The sequence below is a fragment of the Lycorma delicatula genome, chromosome 1 (assembly GCF_047948215.1).
Source record: "Lycorma delicatula isolate Av1 chromosome 1, ASM4794821v1, whole genome shotgun sequence".
Lineage (NCBI taxonomy): Eukaryota > Metazoa > Arthropoda > Insecta > Hemiptera > Fulgoridae > Lycorma > Lycorma delicatula.
Genome location: NC_134455.1, coordinates 199,481,684 through 199,509,137, shown reverse-complemented (window position 1 = coordinate 199,509,137; position 27,454 = coordinate 199,481,684). Strand labels below are relative to the sequence as shown.

General features: G+C 31.5%; 1 protein-coding gene across 1 annotated transcript in view; it reads left to right on the top strand.

Annotated features, from left to right (window-relative positions):
• Positions 1-27,454, top strand: part of LOC142327385 (fibrillin-1-like) — a 339,860-nt gene that overhangs the window by 216,937 nt on the left and 95,469 nt on the right. The window contains exons 30-37 of the mRNA XM_075370397.1: positions 1,797-1,910; positions 7,500-7,634; positions 12,747-12,961; positions 17,178-17,316; positions 18,926-19,039; positions 20,544-20,702; positions 23,862-24,062; positions 25,279-25,407. Coding sequence (XP_075226512.1) covers positions 1,797-1,910; positions 7,500-7,634; positions 12,747-12,961; positions 17,178-17,316; positions 18,926-19,039; positions 20,544-20,702; positions 23,862-24,062; positions 25,279-25,407 — 1,206 coding nt within the window. The remainder of the gene's footprint in view (positions 1-1,796; positions 1,911-7,499; positions 7,635-12,746; positions 12,962-17,177; positions 17,317-18,925; positions 19,040-20,543; positions 20,703-23,861; positions 24,063-25,278; positions 25,408-27,454) is intronic.

The following is a 27,454-nucleotide window of genomic DNA, read 5'->3' as shown; positions in this document are numbered from 1 at the left end:
AGTTGTGATGAAGGAGACTGTTTCTGTCCCCTTTCCGGTTCCACGGCCAGTGCAGTTCCAGTGGAAAAGTTATGCTGAAATGAACAAGAAAAGGGAGACCAATCTGTCATGAAAACAGCCAGAGGTCATGTTTGTCAACCTCAAGGAAGGTGTAACTGAGTAAACCAATAAAGAGATAAACGAATTTCAGGTCGTATTTCATCTGAGCCTGAAAATTCGTGACATACGTGAAATGAAAAAGGGTTTACTTGTTTATCACCGATGACAAGGAGACTATTAAGGTGATCTCTCACTCCCTCAAGGTCAGTAAAACTGACATGAAAGTCACCCCACAGAGGAAGTGGTGTCCCAGGGTCATTGTTTATGTCATCGATCAGCATTTATCTGAGGAGGAGTTAATGGTTCTTCTTGTAAGAGAGCAAAATGCTCAGATTACTGAAGTGGCCTTTAAGGCCAAATGTCGATTATTATTTAAATTGGGTAGATGCAAGGCTAAGCGCTACCATGGTGTGCTTGAAGTTAGTTCTGATCTTTTTAAAAGCTTCATTTCAGAGGCCAGATTGTTCATTGACTTCTCTTTATGCAAGGTCAAAGAGTATTTAGATGTTAAATGGTGTTTCAAGTGCTGCCAGTATAGTAGACATAGGGCAAAGTTTTGTACAAGTCTGTGGCAGTGTGTTTTCATTGTGGGAATGAAGGACATAAACAAGATGAGTGTCCCAAGAAGTCATAGGATCTGACTTGTGCTAATTGTAAACGTCTTTAGAAGGATTCCAAGCACTTTGTGAGTAGTAAAAATTGTGGTTGTTATTAGAGAACTGCCACTAGCTACTTGAACTCATTAGCATTAAATGGTTAAATTTTTGGATTTAGGACTGTTGTAATATCTAGTTTTGCACCTCCCCTTTTGATTACAGTCAACTGGACCAAAACTGTCAAAATAAGCCCAAATTTTAAAAGATTTGGATTTTGGACTTTTTCTCAACTGCACTAATAAGCCCTGATTGAGAGCTTTTCAACAATATATCATAAGTGTTTTCATTGGTTCCAGAGTTATAGCCAAATAAAATTTTAATTAATGAAATATTTTGATCCTACAAGGGGAAGGCATATCGCATAAGTTTGAATCCAACTCAATATACATATTATTTTTTTATTTTTTTTTTTTTTTAGTTTAAATATATTGATTTATTAATAATTAACCTCTGATTGTAAAAAAAATCAGAAGTTGTTAGTGAAATTATGTTCTTTTCATTTTAATTCAAAAATTTATACTGATGTTAATATTTTTACAGAGGTTATATTTTTTTATTGATCAGTAATTATTAATGAATCCATATTTAAATTTAAAAAAAAAAATTTAAAACTATGTACGAGTATATAAAGTCGGATTCGAACTGATGTGTGCATGGTTATGTTTCCGACACAGTCTCACACCACATAACTACTTTGAGCGACATGAAACAAAATTAATATATAAACTAATATAAAATGCTGATACGGACATCACAGAAAAATGTGATGCAAAGTGGTGTCTACCACAATGCAATTGTGTAACTGTCCATTTTATTAAAGAATTGGAGGATCATATTTCGCTTTCAAATGAAATAAGTTTAAATGAAGTGCAGCAAAAAATGTGTATATGTAATTTAATAGACATACAAGGAAGCCATATGGTGTCTACATCAGATTTTTAAACAAGGAATGATATTTAAATTTTACTTATGAAAATGTTATGTTTTAATTTTTTTGTAATCGCAAAATAATATTATTTATTAACATTTGTTTTCTTTCAGATATTAATGAATGTCAGATGTTTAATAATCTTTGTGTTTTTGGACATTGTGAAAATGTCTTTGGAATGTTTCGTTGTGAATGTAATGAAGGGTATCAGTTGGATAACTCTGGTGGTATGTATATTCACTGTATTAAGTTTTATTCTATTAATGAAATTTTAGTTGTAAAAGCTGTGTGCAGCAAACACTCCATTACGGTCAAGAGAGTAAATATTGATAGCAGTCTTTTCTGTTGTATTTATACATATTTTTGTCTTCAGAATAGTCTTTCCCATCTGAACTAGAATAATTAACAATTTTCAAGTTTTATTTAACAAACAAATAACAGATTTATGTTGCAAAAGTTTTTATTTTTAAATTAACATCTTGCCAACCATTATTGACAAAAGCATACCAAATTATACGAGTACATTTACATATTATTTAGACTCACAGAAATAAACAAAGATATTAAACATCAAAAATACATGTATTAACATGTTTAATTTAAGCAATTACTGTATTAATTATAAACAATTTAACAAATTGCAGAATATAAATACGGGAGAATATAAATAAGATTATAACAGAATATTAAATATTTTCTTTTTCAAATGGCCCTCTTGATCATTTTAAGAGTACCCTTTCTCTCTTTCTTTTAAATTGTCTCCATGTTCTTTTGAGAGTTTCTGATCTTAATTTCCTTAATTCTTCTTTATTTTGTGATACTTTTCTTGCCCTCCTGTCCATCGGATCTTCAGATATTTTTAGTGTTTTAAGTTTCTCCTGGAAATCTTTAAAATCTTTTATGTTCAATTTTAGTTGTTTGAAGTCCTTCTGTGTAATGTTCAGCCAATAAATTATAAATCTGTCTAGCAATTTTTCTAACATTCATTCTATTTAGGCATCCAAAAAAAGCCAATCTTCATTTCTTCGTACATGAAGTATGTTTTCTGTCTTCAAGTATATTTCTTCATTCTTCCTTGGTCTGTTGAACTCTTCTTTTTTACTTCCTTGTACAAAGTAAAGGAAGTATTGTGATCATGAAAAATTTTGGTTTTCAGATTTCAATGGAAATATCCATTTTAACCATCCCTGAATCAATTTTGACTAGTTTCGGTGTAATGTCTGTATGTATGTATGTATATCGCATAAATCAAAAACAATTAGCCATAGGATGCTGAAATTTTGGATTTAGGACTTCTGTAACATCTAGTTGTGCACCTCCCCTTTTGATTGCAGTTGACTGAACCAAAAGTCTAAAATCCAAACAAATTTGGATATTGGCCTTTTACTTAACCGCAGTAATAAGCTCTCATTGAGAGCTTTTCAATGATATATCATAAGTGGTACTTATTTTCATTGTTTCCAGAGTTATAGCCAGAGTAATAAAATTTTAATTAATGAAATATTTGGATCAAGGGGAAGGCACATCGGTTTGAATTAGACTTCATCTCCTATTTTTTTTTTTTGCTAACTTTTTTTTTAATTTAAATATATTGAATAAATTAACAATTAATGTAATCCACCTTACCAGCACATTGATATGTACTCTAGATCTTTCGGCCTACCCGGAAGCCATCATCAGGAGTTAAAATTAATATATTTAAAGTCAAAAGTTTAAAAAATCATAGTTAAAAATTAAAAAAAAAAACAGTCATGACTGTCTCGTTAGTATAATGAGAAATTAAATATATTGATTTATTAATAATTATTAACCTCTGATTGTAGAAAAATCTTATAAGTAATAATTCAATAATAACCATATAAAAAAAAAATGAAAAATATCAGAAGTTACTAATGAAATAAAATTTTATGTACCTTTCATTTAAAAAAAAATGAGTATATAATTTAAGAGGTGTACAAGGAAGTCATGTGGTCAGATTTTTTCCTTTCTTGGTCCAAGGATGCCTCTTATGAAGTGTCTTTCTAACACTTGAACTCCAGTTCCAATTTATTTGACATTTTTAACATTTCTATGCCTTACAGCACTTCTATTCTTATTACTATCTGATAGTGTCAGTTTAATAACATGCAATAGTGATTTCTTGTAAATATTTTTAGTAAGCTTCATTGCTCTTTTGGTCACTCCTGAGTGCTTCCCCCTCATTATTGTTTATTGTGATCCACTTACCAATAATACTTAACATTTTCTGTCTTTTTAATTTTATTATCAATTCGTATTTGGTATGTCATTATCTTATTGTTGGTTAAAAATTCTGATTTGGAATGAGAAATCTGTAATCCTATTTTCCTCGTTAGTGGTCCAAAGCAATATTGTCAGCAAATGGCAGACAATCTGTATAGATCTTGTTTTTGTCTATTCCTAACTTTCTCCCTTTGGTGATTTTCTCCATTTCTCCACGCCCTTATTACCTTCTTCAGGGCACAGTTAAAAAGCAATGACTAGAGGCCATCACCCTGCATTACTCCTGTTTACTCCAAATTCTGTAGGGAATGCATCCATCCATAAATCTGACTTTGAAATTTGTGTCAGTGAGAATATCTTTGATAGTGCATGTCGTTGTATTGTCCAACTCTAACTCCAGAAGTGTCAGTATTAATGAGAACCTATCAAAAGACTCATACGCTTTCTGAAAATCAATGAATGTTATTGTTGTATTCTTTTGTCATTTCTTCCTTTTATCAGTAATTGACTTCAAATACAAAATTTGTTCTGCACATGATCTGGATCTCCGTAATCCTTTTTGATAGTCACCCAACAGTTCTTCAGCTTGCTTTTAGAGGGCCTTAGATAAAATTTTATATGTTAGCGGCAGAAGTGAGATTCCTCTATAATTGTTGGGATCAGACTTATCACTTTTTTTCTCTCCAAATCTGCCCAATGACCCTCACCAAATGTCCTAGGATATCACCATCTTGGCATTTCCATAGTTCAGTTTTTATTCTGTATTCACCCAACGCTTTGTGATTTTTGAGTAATTTAATAATTATTTTAATTTCCTCTACATTTGGTGGCTGTGAATCTTGATGCTCTTTTCGATTGTCTGACAACATCCATTTCTCTTGTGGTAAAGCAGTTGTGTAAAGAATGTTATAATTTTCTTGTTTGCAAAAAGCTAGTTTGCATGTATTGGGATCCTTTGTTAATAGTGTTGGTGGAGTGTATTTTGTTAGTTGTTTTTTGAATATTTGATAGTATTCTCTGTTGTTATTTTTGCTAAATTCTTCAATACATTTTCTTCAGTTCATTTCTCATGAATTGTCTTCTCTTGTTTTTGAATATTTTGATGTTAATTTTCCTTTGTTCTGAGAATTTATCTTAAGTTGAGTAGTTTTTTTACTATTCCAAATACTCCATGACTGTCTTTCTTCTAGTGCTTTCCACACTCTGTTCCACCAAGAGGTTTCTTCTCTTTGGTTTTTAATGCTGATTGCACTAAGTTGGTTTTTAGATTTCGCCAACTGACCATTATTTTATTTTAAATTTCATCATTTAATGTTATTGGGTTCAATTTGTAAATGTCATTTCTGGGGATTTTAGTTTTATTAAATGTTTATCAAATGTTAGGTCAATTGTGATTTTAGCAAGAGATCTGACTCTAAATTTGCTGATTTTATCACTTGTACATTTATAATTTTTCTGAGGACTTCTTACTTACAGTTATGTGATCTCTGAATTGTTCTCTAAATTGTTAATCTCTGCACGTTACATTGGGAAAGACCCAAGTTATTAACTTTTGAGGTTTTCTTGTGAATGCTGTCAATTTCACTTTCAGATCATGATTTTCACGTAACTATATTAATCTTTGCCCATTTCTGGTCATTTTGTTACGTGCGAAATATTTGCTGATGTACTTTCTATATTTTTTTCTTTGTCTAGTTGTGCATTAAAATTTCCAGTGAGAATTATGGTATTGTTTACTGGAATTCTTGTCAGGTAAATACCCACTTTTTCCTAATATTCTTCTATTTTTTGTCTTTCATTTTTCTTCTGATTTTTATCAGATGGTGCATGAACATTTAGCATAGTTTAGATTTTATTGGTATAAAATCTACTTATCAACGCTGATGTTCTTTCATCAGTTGGATTAAATTCGCTATAGAGTCAATGATTGTATAATTGAATATAAATCCACTTTCGAAAATTGGTGGTCCTGAAAGTATCTTGCAAGTGGATTTACTCTTATAATATTCTATACCCATTTGATTCAAACAGATCGTTGTCTGTGAATCTTCTTTACTGCACTGCAGTGATCATTATATACTTCTTCTCAAGAAAGTTTTTATAGTTTTAAGCTTTCCCACTTTCAGCAGTGATTGGACATTCATAGTGGCGATGTAGTTAATCTTTCTGAATTTAATTTTATTTCATGTTATTAGTCTTTTGCTGTTGTTGAGTGTTAATGTATTTTCTGAGTTGTCCATCTCAACCTTTTGACTTCATGCTGTGCACCCAAAAATCCAAATATTCAGTTTGCATTGATGCGTCACCATCAACGGAAGATTGATCTCTCTTGAGGTAAATCTTCTATGTAAAGCACTTACCATAATTGATTATATTATACTTATTTGTTTGGATGGTCTTCTGACAATCCAAGAAACAATCTCATAGTTTAAGGATTGCTTTGTTTAGTTCAGTTATAATATTGCTATTATAATCTATCTACCCAACCGCACCATGTGAAGATAAGGTGTACTTTTCCGACCTTATCAGCCTTGTTTAAAAAACCATGGTTGCTCGAAAAAGTTACCGCCAATAGCATTTGCAGTCATATTAAGTTTTTTTATTTAAGATATCAATTTTTTATCTACTTTATTTTAAAAACTGGTTCTTTTAAAACTTTTGTTTCACTTTCTAACAACTTAGTTTTTTTGTTAGATACTCTATATTTGGTTTCACTTTATTTGTTTTGGTAATATAGTAACTTCAGTTTTCCTATATTTATGAGCCGCTAACCTCATGTTTTAATACTCTGATTTTTTATACAATCACCATCTGCTACAAAACTTAACTAATCATTCTTTCTATTGTACTTTCAGTTTTGATTATATGTTTTAATCTTATTTAATTGTTTCATGTAACTAAACAATTGTCTGTTTATAAGCACAAGAACAGACAACGCAAATTTTTTCTTAATGCTTTCTGGTCGGCTGATTATTTTGACTTCTCTTTCATTTTTTCTGACACATGTGGTGCATCTGTGTGCATTTCTTAATCTGATAAATGTAGTATTAATAAAAAGAATTTGTTATTCTTGTTCATTATTTTTATTTTTTTTAAAGAATTATTGTGTAGATGTGGATTTTTCTTTCTTTTTTAAATTTATCAGTTTTTTGGAGATCATTTATTTCTCATTATTATTATTATTTTTTTTTTTTTAATGGCTTGTTACATTAACAAAAGTTAGAGTTCTATTTGCCAAAGTGGTAATTATGGATCAGTCAAATAATTGACTGGAGTAGCAGATAATTTATTTACTACCAAATGCTGTTTTTCCCCTTCATTGGAGAATACTTTTCTCCTTATGGAGTAATCTGATAAAAAAAGAGAGTATGCTTGAAAACATATTTGATATACTTTCTAGATATAGCACGATTTTTCATATTGTGATGTTAACAATTATAAATTTTAAATTTACTCTTGCAATCTGTCTATGATTTTCAGTGGCTTAAATGAAAATAAAACCAGTTGATTTTCTTATATCATCTAATGTAGTTTATACAGTTTCTTTTATACTAAATGTTGTTTTTGTTTGGCAGGTAATTGCACTGACATAAATGAATGTGAAAGTCCTCAGGCATGTTTGTACGGTACTTGCATTAATACAGTAGGAAAATTTATTTGCCAATGCCCACCAAACTATCAGCTTGTACCAGCAGGAAATGCTTGTATTGGTAAGTAAATGTTTTATAGAAAAGTAGATTTAGTTATTTAAGATTTTCGCCTTTAATTTTAAAGATACAGATGTGGTTAGGATTGATAAATTTAAGTCTGCATAAAAGTAGGGAAGTAGTAACTACTTTAAAAGTTAGAGATTATGTTATGAATATGCTTTCACACTGAGATATCTATTTTTAGATGTACTCTAGGATATAAATGTAAATTGATTTAAGAAGTATTAAGCTTAAAACCTTCATTACTACTTTAAACCTTCAGTTACTACTTTTAAAGTAGTAACTACTTTAAAAGTTAGAGATTATGTTATGAATATGCTTTCACACTGAGATATCTATTTTTAGATGTACTCTAGGATATAAATGTAAATTGATTTAAGAAGTATTAAGCTTAAAACCTTCATTACTACTTTAAACCTTCAGTTACTACTTTTAAAGTAGTAACTACTTTAAAAGTTAGAGATTATGTTATGAATATGCTTTCACACTGAGATATCTATTTTTAGATGTACTCTAGGATATAAATGTAAATTGATTTAAGAAGTATTAAGCTTAAAACCTTCATTATATGAATTTGAATAATTATATGTTCTGCTTGTTTGGGTATGTTTACCAGTAATATTATTGATTGGTGTGCTCATTTGAAAGTGAGCAGCTTAAAAATGTTCCTCTCAACTTTTTTTAATTAAAAGAATCTACTAGCATCCTGCACTATTTATTATGATTAATTCCTGAAGCATCAGCATTTTACAATAAACTTCTGACTTATTGTGATCACTGATCCCATGAAAACTGTCAGAAAAATTCCTTTTAATTCAATATATATTTTTATTTATTTAAATTCTATTAAATAAAATACCTTGTACAGAATATTGAGGTAAGACATATCTTACCTTAATTTCTTATTGAAGTGGTTTCATAGGATCCCGCATCCTCAGTCATTATTGAATGCAATAATTTATTAAGATGATGTAATTGTACTTCAATATTCTGTGCTAGGTGGTTTAGTTAATAGAATTTAAATATAATTCAACAGTACATAGGAATAATATGAATCTTAAAAAGATTAAGTGTTTTCAGAGTGTTGTACTCTTATTTGGAAATTTGGGCTGCTTGGATGTGCAAAGTTTATGTGTTATAGTATGTCTTTAGAATTCTTATATATTTTATATTTTCATGTACCAATGTAACTTATAAAAGTGGAAAAAAATTAGATTCAAATAATTCTAACATACGGCATCTACCGATTATAGCTGATACCAATTTTGTCACCTTTGCTACTCATTATAGCTGATACCGATTTTTGTCACCTTTGCTAACTTCAGATTTCTTGAAAGTTCATGTATATTCGCTTGGACCAATATTTGTCCTTTCTTTAACTTCAGTTCGCTCCAGCTCCATTTAAAATACACAGGATGCCGAACAACCTAAATTACCTGAGTAAAAAGCATTTTTTTCTATGAGTGCATTTCTAATATAGAGCCTCAATATTTTTAAAGTTAAAAAAGGTACTGAAGCAGTGTTAGTGGGAGAACTCATCTAATCTGATTACGTATAAAATTCATACTATTCAGATGAAAAGATAAAAGTGAAAATTTGTAATTCATTAAAAAACTCTTAGCAAAGTTGAATAAAGCTATATTTTGTAGATGTTTCAATCTCTTACAGCAGATCAGTCGAGTGTGGTCGTCCTGTGTTTTTTGAAAATAAATCGAGTAATGATATGAAATATTTGGTTGAATTAGTTTTTTCTATAGGTATACCATTTTAATAACCATATTATTTTTATCCTACACTGAATTCTACAGGATGAATTCAGTAAGCTGTGAAACACTATTAAGAATACTGTTTACAAATAAGTTGTGATATATTTTGTTCATCAAAACTGTTTTGTTGAGATCTAGTATATAAATGGTTTGCAAAAAACATTAGCTCAATATAAATATGTTTAGGTATAGAGTTGTATGTGGAAAAAAATGTATTATATTAAAATATGAAAGAAACTTCCTGTAGAAAGAAAATAGTCTGATGAAAGTTTAAGCTTGACAGAAGGTGTTTTGATTTCATTATTTGCATAGAGTTGAAGATGGAATTGTTTATAGAGTTCCATGTAGTACAGAACATATACTCATGCTTGTTCCTAAATAATCTTTTTTGTAAAAAAAAGAATGATTACTAATTTTGAAAACAAATTTCTGTTTTGAAAAAGCACGGTTGTATACGTGAACAGTGTTCAATATAAATATTAAATCATGAAAAATACTTGATGGCATGTGTTTTGATTTCATGTTTTCATAGAGTTGAAAATGGAATTGTCCATAGAGTTTCATGTAGAATTAATAAAAATGTCTTATATTGAAATAAAAAAGAAACTATATGTAGTATAGGCAAATTATCGAATGAAAATTTAATCCACAAAGTAGTGCAGACCAATAAAGTCATACTTACTCATAAATAATATTTTTTGTAAAAAAGAAAATGATCACTTTTGTGAAAATAAATTTGGGGACAAATTTCTGTTTTGAAAAAGCATGTTTGTATCCATGAACTGTGTTCAGTATCATGGAAAATACTTAATGAGATGTATTGTATATTGTATATGTGTATATATATATATATATATATATATATACATGGCTATGTATAAAAAATCTCCTACTATACCAGTTCTATTGAAATTTAGATATGTATCAAATTGATATTTTGTTTGTATTTATGAGAGATTATCTCTAAAGTAAAGACCGTTTCATTGTAAAAAAACATATTCTAAAAACTTTATAAATATATTTTATTTCTCTTGAACTACATACCTTATTCTATTTCTCTACATAATTGCCACATGAATTAAAACATTTATTGTAGCAATACACCAGCTTCAATAAACCCTTGTATTCTTCTGCCGCCAGTTCATTTAGCCACTGATTAACAGCATTTTTCAGTTAATCGTTGCCCGCGAATTGCTTACCACTCAATTTCCCAAACAAATGGTAAACAGAAGAAGCTAAGTCCAGACTATATGGTGGGTGATAGTAAATTTCCCATCCAAATGTTCTCAATAAATCACATGTCGGACTCGCAACCTGTGGACGTGCATTATCGTGCAGCAGGATGATGCCACTCTGCTGCACGATTCTTGATGGTTGGGTTTCAATTAACCACACATCTCAGGAATGGTTGAACTGAGACTGTACAAGATTATAACTTCATTTACGCACATACATATCTTCCTCTTTCATCTCTAAAGTAATATCTGAATGGTATAATTCCCGGAGGCTAAACAGGAAAGAGAGAGGATGACGCCATCATCAGTCAGCCGCCCATGTTGCCGATTTTGAATGGCACACCGTAACTTATATAAGGTTTTTCAGTAGGCTTCTGCATTTATAGTCGTTCCATGTGGCATGAAATCGATCAGCAGTATGCCAAACTGATCCCAAAAGACTGGCCATCAGTTTCATCCAAATAGCTGTGACCTGACCTTTGTAGATTTAGTTGGTAATTGAGGATGATGCCATTCACTTGACTGCCGTTTTCTCTCTGGTGTATAATATTAAATCCAGTTTTCATCGTTGGTAACAATTGAATTAAAGAACTCATCACCTTTTCTGTGAACCACATAAAAAAATCCCAAAGCATATTCCATTTGGATTTTTTTGTGACATTCCGTTAAGATGTGCACAAAACTTTCTGAAGCCAAAATGGTCATGAATAATGCAACCAATAACAGCTCTTGAAATATTAGGAAAAGGAAGGGCCAGGTCGGAAATCGTTGAACGACGATCTTTTCTGATTTCATCATTGACACAGTTTCAACTAGTCCTCGGTGATTATTGAGAGCCTCCCCGATTATTTTGCATCATTCACCTTAATTCTGTTATTTCTAAACCCTTCACACCATTTTTGGACATTTCTTTCATTCATTAGATTATCACCGTGCATAGTAACCAACTGCCTACAAATTTCAGCCAGCTTAACGTTTTATGGTTTAAAAAAAGGTACGACTTCACATATTTCACAGTCGGCGGCAACATTGATTTTTCTTTTCATTTTATAATGTAACAACTCACATGTAATCAAACATACTACAACACGATAACTTACAAACAACACCGCAGTGTGTACATTACTAGCATGACTGTGACCAACACAGATTCGCCAACCTTAAGGAGAGTAATTTCCCAGCCATCTTTACTTTAGAGATATCCCTCATACATATGTAGAATTTTCCTAATATATCTATTTTATGACATCTTTATTATTCTCTAATATTTCTAAACTTGTGTTAATATCAGAAATAAAATTTTATTGTTTATTAGATAGACTGCCATATTAGATAAACCTTATTTATTATTTTTTTATTTTCTATAATGTTTAAGAAATCTAGTTTAAAAGGATCTATTTGTGTTTCCTATATAAATACTATCACAATTATTACATTTAATTTTATAAATTCCACACAGATTGTTTATTTTATTATTATTCTTTTGTTGAAATATTTCATGTATGTTTATTAGGTTTGGATATTGGTTTAAATATATCTTTATTATAAGTATAGTAATGTTTTCAATGATATTATTAGTGTATATATAGTACTTAATACACTGATTGTGATTGATCTTGGAGGCATTGTATCATACCTGATAGTTGGTGATGATGATTCATTGACAGGTTTCATTGACTATTACTGTACAGCACAAAGCAGAATGGATGGAAAATATACATGATACACACTGTAGATTGCTGGTGGTTGTTGCATGTGCAGTAAATATTGCTTTCACAATCTATCCATAAAATTTCATTTTTGAGTAGTCCTTTCACTTTTTCATCAATTACTAAATGAGCTTCCTATTACACTTTAAGATAAAAATTAACGAAATTACCATCTTCCACCACTAAGCAAGGATTTGCTTCATAGTTATGAAAAAATCTATTGGGAGTGTATTTCAAGGTATTAGGAAGTGAATCAACCACAAATATTTATGTTTTTATAAAAGTTAAGCAATATTTTATCATGTTGGTTTATGACAGATGAAAGATTTTAATTTTTATCATCCATTTAATTACATTTTTTTTAGTCTAATTACCATTTTCTTATAATTTTTTTAATTTCAGATAAAAGGGAATCACATTGTTATCTATCAGTGGAGGAAATACAGGGTCGAAATCGCTGTTCGATGGATACTGGTAGTCCTCTTACTAAAGCAGCATGTTGTTGCAGTATTGGTAAAGCATGGGGTAGTTACTGTGAAGTTTGTCCTCCACATAACTCTGATGAATATAAAGCATTATGTCCAAGCGGACCTGGGTATAAACCAAACACCATTACGGTAAGTAGGATGTTTGGTGCACTGAATAATGAGATTTTGTTTTTTTCCTTTATGAATTTTTGGTTAAATTTATGTTTTACTGCTTTGTAGAAAATGTGTAAATAATATCCACCAGCTATTGTTCTAAACTGAAGATATAAAACTGGGCCATCCACTTAAGCTTCAACTTGTTAGTTTTACGTTGTTTGTTGATTTATAATCTGATCTTTTTATTGTAATGCTTTTATACAACTTTAGCTATTTCCTAAATGTTTTAGTTATTTACTTTCATTGATATGATACCAAAACTAACTAGTGTTGAGTCAGTCGGTTGCTAGAGATTATCTCGTATATAGCTGTCATTAAGTAGCTTAGGCCGGTTAATAAATAAATCTTAAACAAGTCTGCATAAATAGTTTGACATTGAATCTTAACATATGTGCAGTAATTGATATGTTGTAAGTGTAACAGAATAGTTTTAATTTCAGTCCCTTTTAAGTTTCTGTATAATTACTGTTTTTTTTTGTTTTATTTTCTTTTGTAACTTAAGTTCTGTAAGCAGCACTTTTTCTTTCCCTTCTTTCATAATAAATACTTTACAATCTAACTCTTGTGCAGAAAAACAATGATTCTTTATAATTTGATCAGAAATATTTTATTATATATTGAGTTTTATAATCATTGATTCTATTATCATTCTAATATTGTATTTAAATATGAAACTTTGTAAATGCAAAATACTTTTATAATTGGGTAAAACTTAATGATTTGTTTTATAGCATGTATTAGGAATTTATTCCAAAAATGAGGTAGTGTAGTATCTTTATAATCTTGTTGAAAAATTGGTGTAAAAAATCAATATTCTAATATTTTAATCCAGAATTTTCAAAATTTTAATAATATATGCTAATTTAAAATAATGAAATAAATGGAGTCATGGAATTTTTTTTTTTAAGTTACGTATTCCTATAAAAGTTTTCACACAAAAATTGGAATTTTCAATGATTGATTTATATTTTTATGACTATAAAAAATAATAATAAATCAAAATCCTTATAAAAATTATATTTTCATAATCAGTGTCATGCTTTTACATTAGTTAATCCACATTACACTTTCAGCATTGACAACCATGCATTTTTTTTAAACTCCCCAAGACGACCAGCCCACGCTAAAAAGCTCAACACAATCGCCTCAGGGTGTCGTGGCAGCGCAGTCTGCCCTCCCTAAGTTGTCCAAATTCAGACATCCCATTGCAGTCTCCCGTGCCTCTTTGAAAACTTACTAATCACCTCTTCTGGTGATCAGAATGTTTCTCCGCAGGGGAGCTACCCTTCCTGTCCATATTGTACCTGATCCAGACGCGCATTTCGCTTGGCCTTCACCGTTACGTGCCCCCTTCCCCATGCACACCTCGAGGGTCCCCTATGCCATCATCGGGGAGCTCTGACCCACCCACTCTTGCGTGTGAGTAGGCCTGAACACCCTAGGCATAGAGACTGCCTCCCTGGCCCTACACGCATCAAGATGGACTCGTACCTGTCCTCAATCCTCCATGCATTCCCATGACCCCTTATTACTTGTTGCATAATGTCCCCCTTGGCGTCAGCGGTAGAGCACTGCACACAATATCCCCCTATTCCATGTCCATCAGTATATCTGGCATAGCATATTCAAACAGCAACATGAGCAAAGACACATAATACAATCATAAATTCTTAACCTAACAAAGTACATTAACAAATACAAAAATAAAACACATTTTGACACCTCTGATTACATCGAGGCCCGTGTGCATATCAAAGGGCTTCCTCCTCCCTCTTCGCTGTTAGTACGAGACGAGCCACTCTCTCTACCTCCCTCCATCCATTCTCACTCCGGAGCATTTGTCTGACAACATTATCTGGGTTACGGCCACCAGAATCTGACGTCTCTCGTTCTCCCACCTGACGTAGTCGAACCAGTTGTGTTCAACTGTGTCAGCTGTTGCACAGTACCTGCAACACGCCGTTCTCCTCCTCTTGAAGCGATGTAGATAGCTATCAAAGTTCCCATTTCCTGAAAGTAGTTGAGTGAGGCAGTATCCAACTTCACCCAAACACTCACGTGTTGGCTTACGCCCCACCTAAACACTCACGTCTGAAATCAGACGCATAGTCCACCGTCCTACCTGGCTTGCCTCCCACCGTTGCTGGCAGATGGCCATGATCTGCTCCCTTGCATTCTCTTTGCTTACACCTACAAACCGCAAGCAAGAGGTCGTTCCTCCACCAAGAGGTCTATTGGAGGCATTCCCGCAATGACGCAGATCACGTTGTAGAAGACTGTCCTGTAGGCACATGTCACTCGCAGAAGCAGCCTCCTATGAGTGGCCTTCAGCTTCCTGTACTTCTGAACCGCCACTGCCCTTTTCCATGCAGGGGCAAAATCAATAGGACTGATGTCACGGTTGCAGCTATGACTCGTCAAAGTTTCTCTCGAGGCCCTACTGTGTTCGCCATCAGCCTCAAGATAGCCCTCAGCAGTTCTTCCTTCTTTATTGCTTCCTCTACATGAGGTTCAAATGAATGGTGCTTGTCCATCCAGACCTCGAGGGTATTTGGCCCTCAAGACGGCTTATTTCTGTGCCATTGATGTGAAGCGCATCTCCCTTACCTGGCGTCGACCTGCAAGCAACAACTCCTCTGACTTTTCCGGTGCTATTTGCAGACCATGAGTCACCTTCCATTGGTGCACCATTGCCAAGACAATGTTTCCCTTGGCCTCCACCTGCCTCTTATCCCTTTCTTTGATCAGTAGGGCCAAGTCATCGGCGAATCCAAAGACTTCAACCCCCTTGGATAAGCCTGGCAAAGAACTCCATCATATGTGATGTTCTACAAGAGAGGACCCAGCACAGAGCTTTGCAGGACCCCCGCTCACATCTGAAACACCTGTTCACCAGTATCTGTGAACATGCACACTTCCCTATCACTTAAGTAGCTACTAATGATCGCTTGAAGTTGTCTGGAGATTCCATTCGCCCTCAACGCCTGCCCGATGACCTCCCATGGCAGGCTGTTAAAGGTGTTCCGAACATCCAACAGTATCAAGGCCGAGATTGCTCTTGTACACCACGTACCGTTTGCTGCTGCATCAACAGAGTACATCACCTCACGAATTGCATGGACTGCTGACATGCTCTTCCGGAATCCAAATTGACGGGGGGAGAGGCCCTTTTACTCCTATACCTCTGTCGAGAGCCGCCTTTCCACGACACATTCATACATCTTGTCTAGTGTACTGAGTAAGCACACTGGATGGAAGGATCTTGGCTGGTCTGGATTTCTCCCCGGCTTGGGTACCATGCGTGCCTTCTTTCAACATCATGGGAAGCACCCCGCGTGAAGGCCTGATTAAAACTGTCCAGCACCGTACACGGGAATGCCCCCACCACCATCTTGGCCACCTCCCCTGGAATTCTATCCGGTCCTGGACTTTTCTTGGGGTTGAGCGCTGCCGCTGCGCTGACAAGTTTATACGCTTTTCCCCAAGGATCTCTTGCAGCTGGTCAAGGAGACGTTTCCACGACTCACTCTTCGCCCTTCAAATCTCTCACCTCAGCTTTTTCCTAGACTCTTGGAGCTGTTGGGTCAGCTCCTCTACATCATTTCTCTCCAGCGCCCTATTCCTCTGTAGATGGCGACGTGCCCATTGCACCTCTGTCCTTACTTCCCTGACTTCAGCAGTCCACCAATAAACCTTCTTGGGGCGTCTTGCTTCTTGAAGTTCAAGGTGGCAGGCCTCCTGGACTGCTGAATCCAGCTTCTCAGGTTCCCACCTGCGATCCTCATTGAAGACTGTCGTGAGCCTCTCCTTCAGCTCCTCGAGATGTACTCTGTCAACGTACCATGTCACTTGCCTTCTGGCTGGAAGTGGGCCACTTAACTCTACCCACAATCCCCTGTGGTTGCTCCCTAAGTCATCTGCCAGCACTACACACTCCTGTACAAGTGGAGCCACCGTTTCTGAAGCTATGCATGTTCAAGGACCGACCCTTGTTCTCCTCTCCAAAAGTTGGGGGTGTCATCATTGAGACTGACCAGATTGAGCGAGGAGGTGAGCTCTGCAAGAGCCTTCCCTCATTTATCCATGACAAGCAAGGGGACAACCATACTTAGTATCACTAAACATGTATGGATGTGTCTGTTTGATATTGTTTTAATTCTGTTTTTAACATAAATAATTTTTGTTTCAGTTAGTAGAAGGAGATATTAATGAATGCGAAGAACATGACAATATATGTCAAAATGGTCACTGTACCAATACATTCGGGAGTTTTATGTGTTCCTGTAATGATGGATACAGGTTGGATAGTACCAATGTATTCTGTGTAGGTAAGTAATTTTCAGTTACTTTTGGATTTGTAGTATAGTCTATATTGATTCTTTTGTAATGGTATTATAAGTTTATTCTTGTTTTTATAAATATGTGTAGATTATTCACTAATACCTTGTTACTTATAAAGTTTGTTTTTTGTGTTAATGGTAGATACAAATTTAATCTTCAGTTGTAATAAAATCGTTTTAAAACAGTTTTATTTTTTGTACATTTTAGAGTTCTGCTTAATATACTCATCACCATATGGTTATCTGCCCTATGGCAGATCCATTGCATCATGTCCATCTCTATTATTTTCTGTTCCCAGCAAAAAGATTGTAGTGATTGCCATTTTCTTTTATATTGATTTCAGTTTTTTGTATCTTCTTCTGATCCCTTCTAGCAATTTTCTCACTTGATAATCCCAGCCAGTTAGCTTTCATATTCTAAATTGTTCTGATCAAGCTTCTTGTTAACTTTCCTCATTACTCATTTTTTACTTTATCTATTAATTTAATCTTCTCCAATTTCCTCCATGTCCACATTTCACATACTTCCAGTCTTTTTTCCTCTTTTACCAAACAAAATTTTGTCTAACTCTCTGTGCTGTTTTCTTGTTCAATTCTTCTTTTTGTTATGAAGACATGAATGTGTTCATTTTTTCGTGCTTCTTGTCACTTATTCTCATTACTTTAGTTTTCAAAACATTCATCTTCCTTCCTTATTTTCTGTCTTACAATTTTGAAATCACCTGTTGAATATTCTGTGCTTCATCTGTGAACATTATATAATTTCTTTCTCCTTCCACTTTTTGTTGAACATTTTGAATCACATGGAAGGCAGTAACATTACCTTATTCCTAGATCAACCATTCACTTTGAGCATCCTGTATTTTTATAGCTGTTTTCTAATTCAGGTGTAGTTCTTTAATTAATATTCTGTCTGGTTTTTTAATTTTTATTCCTTTTCTTTAACTTCTAAATATCTCTCATTAGTTTATATCATTTCAAAGTTGAATTCTTTTTTATGTCTCTAAAACTTAAACTTTTTCTTTACCTCTGTCAGTATACCTCTCACTAATAGCTCTAACCTACAGTAACCCTTTCCCCCTTTTGTTCCTGAATTTATTATTTTCCTGTAATATTTGTTTTATTTTTTACTCAGTCTTCTGTTCATGTACAATACTTATACATTATAAGTTATTAATAATTGGCAGTAAGAATTTACTGCTTTGGGAGTATATATTTTATAAGCTCTTGCACATTTTTTTATCTTGTGTTATATCATCTTTGTAGATTTTTGTGTTTTAACGCTGTTATAGTTCATAGTAATAAGAAGTAAATATATTTATCATCATTCATTTAGGGAATCTAGATATTTAATTGATCTATATATTTTTTTGCATCACACAAACAAAGGAACCAGTTTTACCTTACTCGTTCTGCTGAATTCTTTTTGACTCCATCATTTGATTGTATATGACTGTTTATTTGCTCAATGAGTTATAAGATTGTGAGACATTAACATATAAATAAATCTTATAGTAAACTTTTTAACTACACTTCTTGCTTATAATATATATATATATATATCTTAATAATTGTTGTGTGGTATTTTCTGTTTAAGATATAAATGAATGTGCTGATAAATCTGACATCTGTGGGGTTGGAGAATGTGTCAATGAACCAGGAACTTATCGTTGCATTTGTCCTGATAAATACATGCTTCTTTCAAGTGGCAGTAGGTTTTTCACAATATTGATATGTCTTTTTCAGTTGTTTATAGTTATTGTAAGGTGGTATTATTGTTACAGATGTTGACTCTGTAAAGAGAACTATCTATAAATTCTGAGTTTGTGTTGAAGGTAGAAAAATTTGCATTTTGTTTTTCATGCCTTTTATGTGTAATTTAAACGTTGATAATTTAAAGCTTACTGAGTGAATTGATGATAAAATATTATCTTATATAGTTTTCTTAATAATTAACAAGTTGAATGTAACTTAGTGAAACTATCCTTCCAGATTACAGATTTTATAAGATTTTTACTAATTCACTACTTTAAATGTTTTCAGTATAATTTTTGTCTTTTTCTGTATGTTAATCAACATTTATTTAATTTTCTAACCATTTTGTATTTAAGGGAATATTGAAAAAAATCCTATTTAGACATTCCATTGCTTGTTTTTAATTACTACCAAAAATTTCAACATAACATTAAAATTATTTGTTAAAACATATTGCAACTTAGTAATTAAAGTGATTTTTCACGTATTTTCAATTTTTATGTAGTACTTTTTATCTCTGTACAGAGTAGTTAAAAAACTAAAACTCTGTATTATATATAAAACATTAATGTTTTTTTTTTTAAATGCAGTCAGTAGTCAATAGTTTGCTGTTATCTAATTGTTGAAATGCTAACTAAGAATTAAACAGTTTTTATAAGATATACACAAAATATGAAACTTATTTTTTTGAAATGTGTCAAATACAGCTGAGTAATCAGATTCTTCATGTATTAAAATTTCACATTGTTAACATATGTATTCAATATGCATCAAATTAATATAATGGTAATCATGAATGTAATTCATATAAATTATAGAGATAATTGTTTATTATAATACAATAAAAATTTTTTAAAGCAGAAACCATTGAGACATCAAAACATTTGTGCTTTGACATCTTCCTTCTTAAAGAAGGACTATTTTATATAAATGAATTGGTAAAAAACATTAATAACCAAACATTTAATCACTTCATCATTGAAAAAATATCTTTTAAAATTATACTTAAGTATACAAAACTTTGTAATAAACTTAAAATGTAATGTAAATTCCAATAAATATAGGAAATACATTATTAAATACAATATATGTAATAGTACATTCAATCAAAGATGGTTGAGATATTGCCTGCTCTATGGAACAGGAATATTGTATTTATTTTATATATTCAAACTACTGTAATTCTGCAATCAAATATTTTCTTTCATTTCCACCTTATATAAAAAAGTAAAAAGGCTTTCACTTTCATTTCCATAAAAAGAAAAGTTAGAAAGGTTTCCACTTCATTAAAGGCTTATTAAAAGTTATAAACCTTCTATGATTTTGCCTTACGAACTCAGCAAGAATATTTTATTCCAAGTAAATTTTAATTTATTAATAAATGTATTTCACAGTAAATTTTCAACTATTATTTACTGTATTATGTGATATTACTTAATTTGTATGCCGTTTTGTCTTAGAGGAATGTGTCGACATGCGTAAAGAGGAGTGTTACATGCAATACAGCCACGGTGTTTGTTCACTTCCAATGTCTAATGAACAAACAAAGATGGTATGTTGTTGCTCAATGGGGGCTGCTTGGGGACATAATTGTGAACCTTGTCCAGCTTCTGGGACTCGTAAGTTGCTTTTTTAAATATTTTATCTTAATTGTAATTTAATTTATGAAAATTTATTTTTTACCGACTTTTTGAAGAAAATTGTGGTATAACTTTCAGTTGCATGAGGTGAGTGGAGAGTGAAAATGAATTTTCTGTACCTTTTGAGGTACAAGGAGTATGAAAATACCATTCATTTAAATTGTGGTTTTCTTTGACTTTTTTTTCAGTATATTTCAATTTTTTCCCTAATGTGAAGCTGTTATATACCTTAAATACCTTATACCTTAAATCATGTATTGCTTCTGCATCTAAGAGGATATTTAATACTATCCTTTTGTACAGTAATTTTCTGGTAGTCATACAAGTAATGTTTACCAGGACTTTACATGTATTCAACTCCACAGCCATAGCTGTATTTTTGTATGTCTTCTCAAAATGTGTTCCTAAATCTTATGCAACACTTCATTATTTTGGTAACAGTCAATCTTTTCTTGATTTTGTTCAAAATTCATGCAGAATTTTTTTTTATGTATTGCTTATAAGAATAGTTACATTTTTATTAAAATATTGCAGTTTTATTTGAATTGCTATTTAATTTTTGCATAAAAATGGTAAGGTTTTTCTGAAATCAAGTGTGTGAATGTATCATCTCACTTTTATATAAAATCTTTGCATTCCAGTTATTCATTTTACTAATCTTGGTTTAACATCCTTCATAACCCTTTCCTACTGCTTAAATGTGATTTGCACATGTAAAGAAAGTTTACAGAATATAAAAATAACAAAATTTAAATAAAAATAAATTGTAGCAAAATGGGTTTGTATTTCATTTCAGAATGTTTTATATTTTATACCTTATTTATTGATTGAAATAAGAGAAAATAGTGTGAAAAAATCATGAAATGTCTGTCATCATAGTTGTGGTTTAGGATGAGAATCTTGTATTCATTACTCTCATATTTTCAAAAAATTATTTTTAATTAAAATTACAATTTATGCAAATAAACTAAACTTGAATCTTTATTTAGTAATCTTATTGTACTTTAACAATTAAAATTCAGATGGATTCAATCATTGTGTTGGCCACAATATTAGAAAAACATTGGCCAAAGTCACTGTTAATGGTGTTCTTAAAAAGTAACTATAGATCTGTTATAACAACATATATATCATCAATTTACCTGACAGTAGTGAGAAGTGGTCGCCATGAATATCTAGACATATCTCCTTATGTTTCTTGAACTTGAAGACTCTCACAAGTTTATGTGAAATGTTCTTGGTGAAATTACAAATAGCAGCGTGAAGTTCCTGGATGTTGTGGAGGTTTCTTCAATCAGCGTTACTTTTTGCATAACCTCAGAAGTAAAAATCCAGTGAGCTTAAGTTCAGAGAACAAGGTGGCCATAAGCCCATAGAAATGATTCGATCTCCAAAAATCTCTTGCAGTAACTTTACGGACTGCCTGAGTGTATGTGCAATCACTCTGTCTTGTTGCATCCAAACTTTATTAATTTCATGCTTGGTTAGCTCTCCCATAAATTAGTGAATGATTTCACAATAATGAGCTGAATCTATTGTTTCTGCAAAGAATATTGGGCTGCTGTTCTTCTCCTTTTCTTTTTTTTCTGTTTAGCCTCCAGGAATAACCATTCAGGTATTACTTCAGAGGATGAATGAGAATGATATGTATGAGTGAAAATGAAGTGTAGTCTTGTAGAGTCTCAGTTCAACCATTCCTGAGATGTGTGGTTAATTGAAACCCAACCACCAAAGAACACCGGTATCCATGATCTAGTATTCAAATCCATATAAAAGTAACTGCCTTTACTAGGAGCTGTTCTTCTCCTGGATATTACAAACCACACCCCAGTGTTCTGATTATGTAGAGGAATTTCATGAATGAATATGGTTGTGGGCAGGCCATAAGTGTAAGTTCTGTTTACACATCCACTGATAAATGGAACCATGCCTCTTCAGTATAGAAATTATAGTCCAAAATATTGTTAAAATTGTTTGCTAGAAACTGTTGAGATCATTCACATTTTGAATTCACTTTACAAAGTCTAAGGCCAATAATCTCTGAACCACTTTCACTTTATATGGGATGAGTTCTTATGAACTGCCTTATATGCAGCTGATGTTTTTCTGTTTGGCCAACTTTGGCATGGACTTGCTTCGACTACGTTGCATAGTAGCTGATACATCTTGTAGTTTTTCTTAATGACTACTGATGGTCTACCATTTCAGAAATAGCCCTTTTCCAACCCCATCTCCATAAATTTCTTAATTACCACTCTTACATTACATCCCGTTAAGAACCAGTATACTGGAAATTTAACACAAAAATGGTCTTTCACTCTCTATGTGGACTTACCATGTTCATGGAAAATGTATTCAGCTAAAAATATTTGTTCTAAAATTAAAACAATTCTGAGCACTTATAGAAAGACGTTGACTCAGTCATTCAAAGGCAATGAATACACAGTGAATAACAAAGAACTAGACACTCCTTCTCATTTCAAATTAACTGGTCTGCCTATTCACAACACACAAAACACAATTCCTCAACATGTAATCATGTTTATACAGGTGTACAGTTACATTTCAATTGCACTGTTCTTGCTGGGATTAATTTAGTGCAAAATGTATATTAATAAAAAATTGTGCATGAATATTTTTACAATAATGGTTCTGTACAATGTTTCTGTGCGGTGCACTCTATCACTTTGGCATTTTTTATTGGTTTTTACCTTTTGCCTTATCTTTTGGCGAGAAAATGGTTATCTTTTTAACTCCTCCATTTTATTTGCTAATATTTTAACTATAATCTGTGATCTAGTTACTTTTTTCATGCTTTCTTTCACATTGTAAGTAAATATGTACTGGCCTATTCACTACCATATTTTCTGTATGAAGCCATACAGTTGTTGAAAATATGTGGAGTTTTTAGTACTTATATTTCAGAATACAATAACAGTAAACAAAAATATAAGGTTTTTCACCTTACAGAAAATTTTTCTGACTGTGAAAAGAAATGTCAAAAAAGTTGTTTCTTTTTAGACTCTAAACATTTGAATATTGTATTTTGGGAAAGATGAGTCAGAAAATTTATTCTGGTGTGAATCTTTGTTTTTATGAAGTTTAAAATCTGATTCAATATCATACTTTCTTTGGTAGGTGAATACATGACACTTTGTGGATTTCCACAACCTACTGGTAAAGTAATGAATCCTATGACAAATCAGAGTGAGGAGATTGATGAATGCTCACTAATGCCAACTATGTGTAACCATGGATCTTGCATGAATACTCCTGGAAGTTTTGAGTGTCAGTGCAATCGTGGTTTTGTTTATGATATTGATTCACATCAGTGTATCGGTAAGTTTTTATATTTTTTTTTATAGAGGATAGTTTTATCAAGAAATTTAATTTTTATCTAAAAAATTAATAATGTATCATCTCAGTGAACAATTCGACGTAACTGAAATAATATTTCAATGAATATTAGCTGTGTTATGATATCTCAGCTGATATTCAAAAATTTAATTAAATTCAAAGGATCAAATTTAATTAAAAAATAAATTTGAATTTTTTTTAAGAGTGTGTATATTTTGAAATCATCATAACATTTATTTGCTTATCATTTTCTGAAGAAAAAATGAATTGTATTAATAGGGTGTACAACTAATTTTATATAATTTATTACAAAATTGGTATTGTTAATGCAAATTGTTGTTTACAAATTATTCTATAGTAACTGCTATGGTTTATCATTAAATATGAAGTTAATCTTTTAGCTTTGTGAAAGGCTAGCATCTAATTGATTAATTACTGAACCCAAAAAGTATCAAAGGTACAAAATCCAGTTCAATAGTCATGATTTCAGGTTGATAAATATATTAGGTTATTACTATCAGACCTTTTTACATTTATTTTTCTTGGCTGATGATCATCAATAATTTAATTTTCCCTCATTCCAACTCCAAAATTGATTCTGCTTAGAGGTGACAAGATAATATTAAATTTTGAAGTTTATATGAACAAGAATTGAACCTTTGATGATTATTAGTCTACAAAAATGCTGAAAGATTGAAAATGATTGTAAAAAAAATATTTTCTGCTGTGATTGACTAACTCTTGCACAGTGACTTGATTTCATTGTTTGAAGTCAAGAACTTCCATTCTTATATGTGTCACATCGAATTATCTTTATTAAATACCCCCTTTTCACTTGATCATAGGATTTAAAATCTGCTTGTTAAAACAAAGCAAATAAGTAGGGTAAACATTACTTCATTGAGTTAAAATAATTATAATCATTTAACTACATCCAAAAGTCATTCATTTTATAATGGATGTTAATTTTACATGTTATTCTATAAAAGTGACATGATTTATCATTAAATATGAAGCTCATTTGTTAGCTTTGTGAAAAGTTAGCATTTAATTTATTAATTACTGATCCCAAAAAGTATCCAAAGTACAAAATCCAAAACAATAGTATTGATTTCAAGTTGATAAATATTTTTTAGTAACTGTACTAAATGATGTAAGTTAAATAATTCCAGTATTATCTTTGTTTTGGTTTGTTGAGATGACAATGAGTGTTTACGCATACCAAGTCCATGCAGAGGAAATGCCCAATGTGTTAATTCGCCTGGAAGTTTTGAATGCCAGTGCCCTGAAGGTTATAAACTTGGAGTGAGCATGCGGGAATGTGTAGGTTTGTATTTTTTAGAAATTAGTGTTTAGTAAGCTACAGTATAATGAAAATGAATAATTTAATAAAAAAATTGTGTTATAATGTAATGAAAATTTCCAATTGTAATAATTTATTTTTCCTTAATATTATTCTTATTGCTTAATATTTGTTATTTTGTGTGTTATATATTTATTTACTTATGGAATAAATAAGAGATCAGTAGTTAATATTAGTTAATAAAGCACTTGACTTCCAGAGAAAGAATTAGAAAAAACCTAGGATTAATTTTTAAAAAATACCAAAGACACTGTAATAATACTAGTTTTTAAGATTTTAATCAGAATATTGAAAATGGAAAAAATGAGGTTAGTATTCTTTATGAATCATACATAATATTCTTTATGAATCATACATACAGAATAAATTTATTTCAATGATATTAAATGATAAAAATTATTTATTAAACAAATTATTACAGCTAAGGCGCTTATATGCAGATAGCATATCTTCAATGTATTTCTCTTTTGAAAGCATGTTTGAAATTTAAATTAGTACATGGTAATTCTTTCAGCAAATATTTGTAAGCATTAAATGATGCTCATGAGAGAGTATAAAATCAAAGAAGGACAGACATTGACTGAGAGATAATTGGAGGATCAGTCAGATAAATGTTAATTGCTATAAGATCTTCCAGAAGTTTGATAATTTATTTTCACAGTCTTGTATATGCTGGTGAGACTGAAAGAGCCATGATTTTCATAGCATTGATATCAAATGAATCATGTAAACTAATTGGGTGGATGGTGCAATGACTAATGACAAAACGAAAGTTAAAAAATTCCCATATATATTGCAGTTAGTAGTTACCCCTTTTTAAACAAAAAGAAATTGTTTGAAACTTAAATAGAATATTAAGTTTCTTGAAAACAGTATTTAAAATATATATATGAATTTATATATATATATATATATATATATATATATATATATATATATATATATATATATATATATATATATATATATATATATATATATATATCTGTGTGTGTGTATGTGTATGTGTATGTATGTGTGTGTGTGTGTGTGTGTGTGTGTGTGTGTGTGTGTGTGTGTGTGTGTGTGTGTGTGTGTGTGTGTGTGTGTGTGTGTGTGTGTGTGTGTGTGTGTGTGTGTGTGTGTGTGTGTGTGTGTGTGTGTGTGTGTGTGTGAGTAAATATGCATGCATGTGTGTGAGAGTGTGAGTGCATGTATTTTATTAAACATGTCCAGTGTATTACAATTCAAAACTCACAATAAAAACCATCCTTGAACCCACCAAACAATAAATAGCAGACACAATGAAACTTACCAATTTAAAGAAAACATATTTTTAGAATCCATCATTCATCATTCGTTATTAAAATAGTATGTCAGTCTGTGGCATCATCTTCATTATATTTTAAAATTGATAGTTGTTGTGAGCAACTACTTATTTCAAATAATTATTTTAGTTTTAATAACAAAGCTTTGCTGTGAACAGAATAATTTATTTAATTAAATTTATCTGTTTATACAAATTTATAGTGATTATACATTCTCAAGCCTAAGTTTATCAAATATTTTTTCTCATTTCATATTAAGATACTAAGATGATCAGATGGAAAAATGTACTTGTTTACTATAATTATTTATTATTGCATTAATAATACATGTTAAAATTAAGACTGAAGATGATCAAAGGATCAAAAAACGTTTCTGACTTAATGAATTCTATTAATTCACTCTGTTAAGTGATTCATTTATGGTTTATATTGATCGTCAGTAAAGTAGAATGGATAATGTCTTTAAATTGTAATACACTCATCATTCATTATTTAATTTTATTTATTCAAATATTTTGATACAATTTTGTTTATTCTTCGGAGAATTTCAGTAAAACGCTCTCTTATCTTAGTAATTATATCACTAATATGGAGTCCTTTGATTCTCTACTACAGCACTAATGCTACTAAATTGCTTAATTAAAAATAAGGATTATAGGTGATTAAAAATGAAGATTATCAGTATGTTGCAAATAAATGTCATA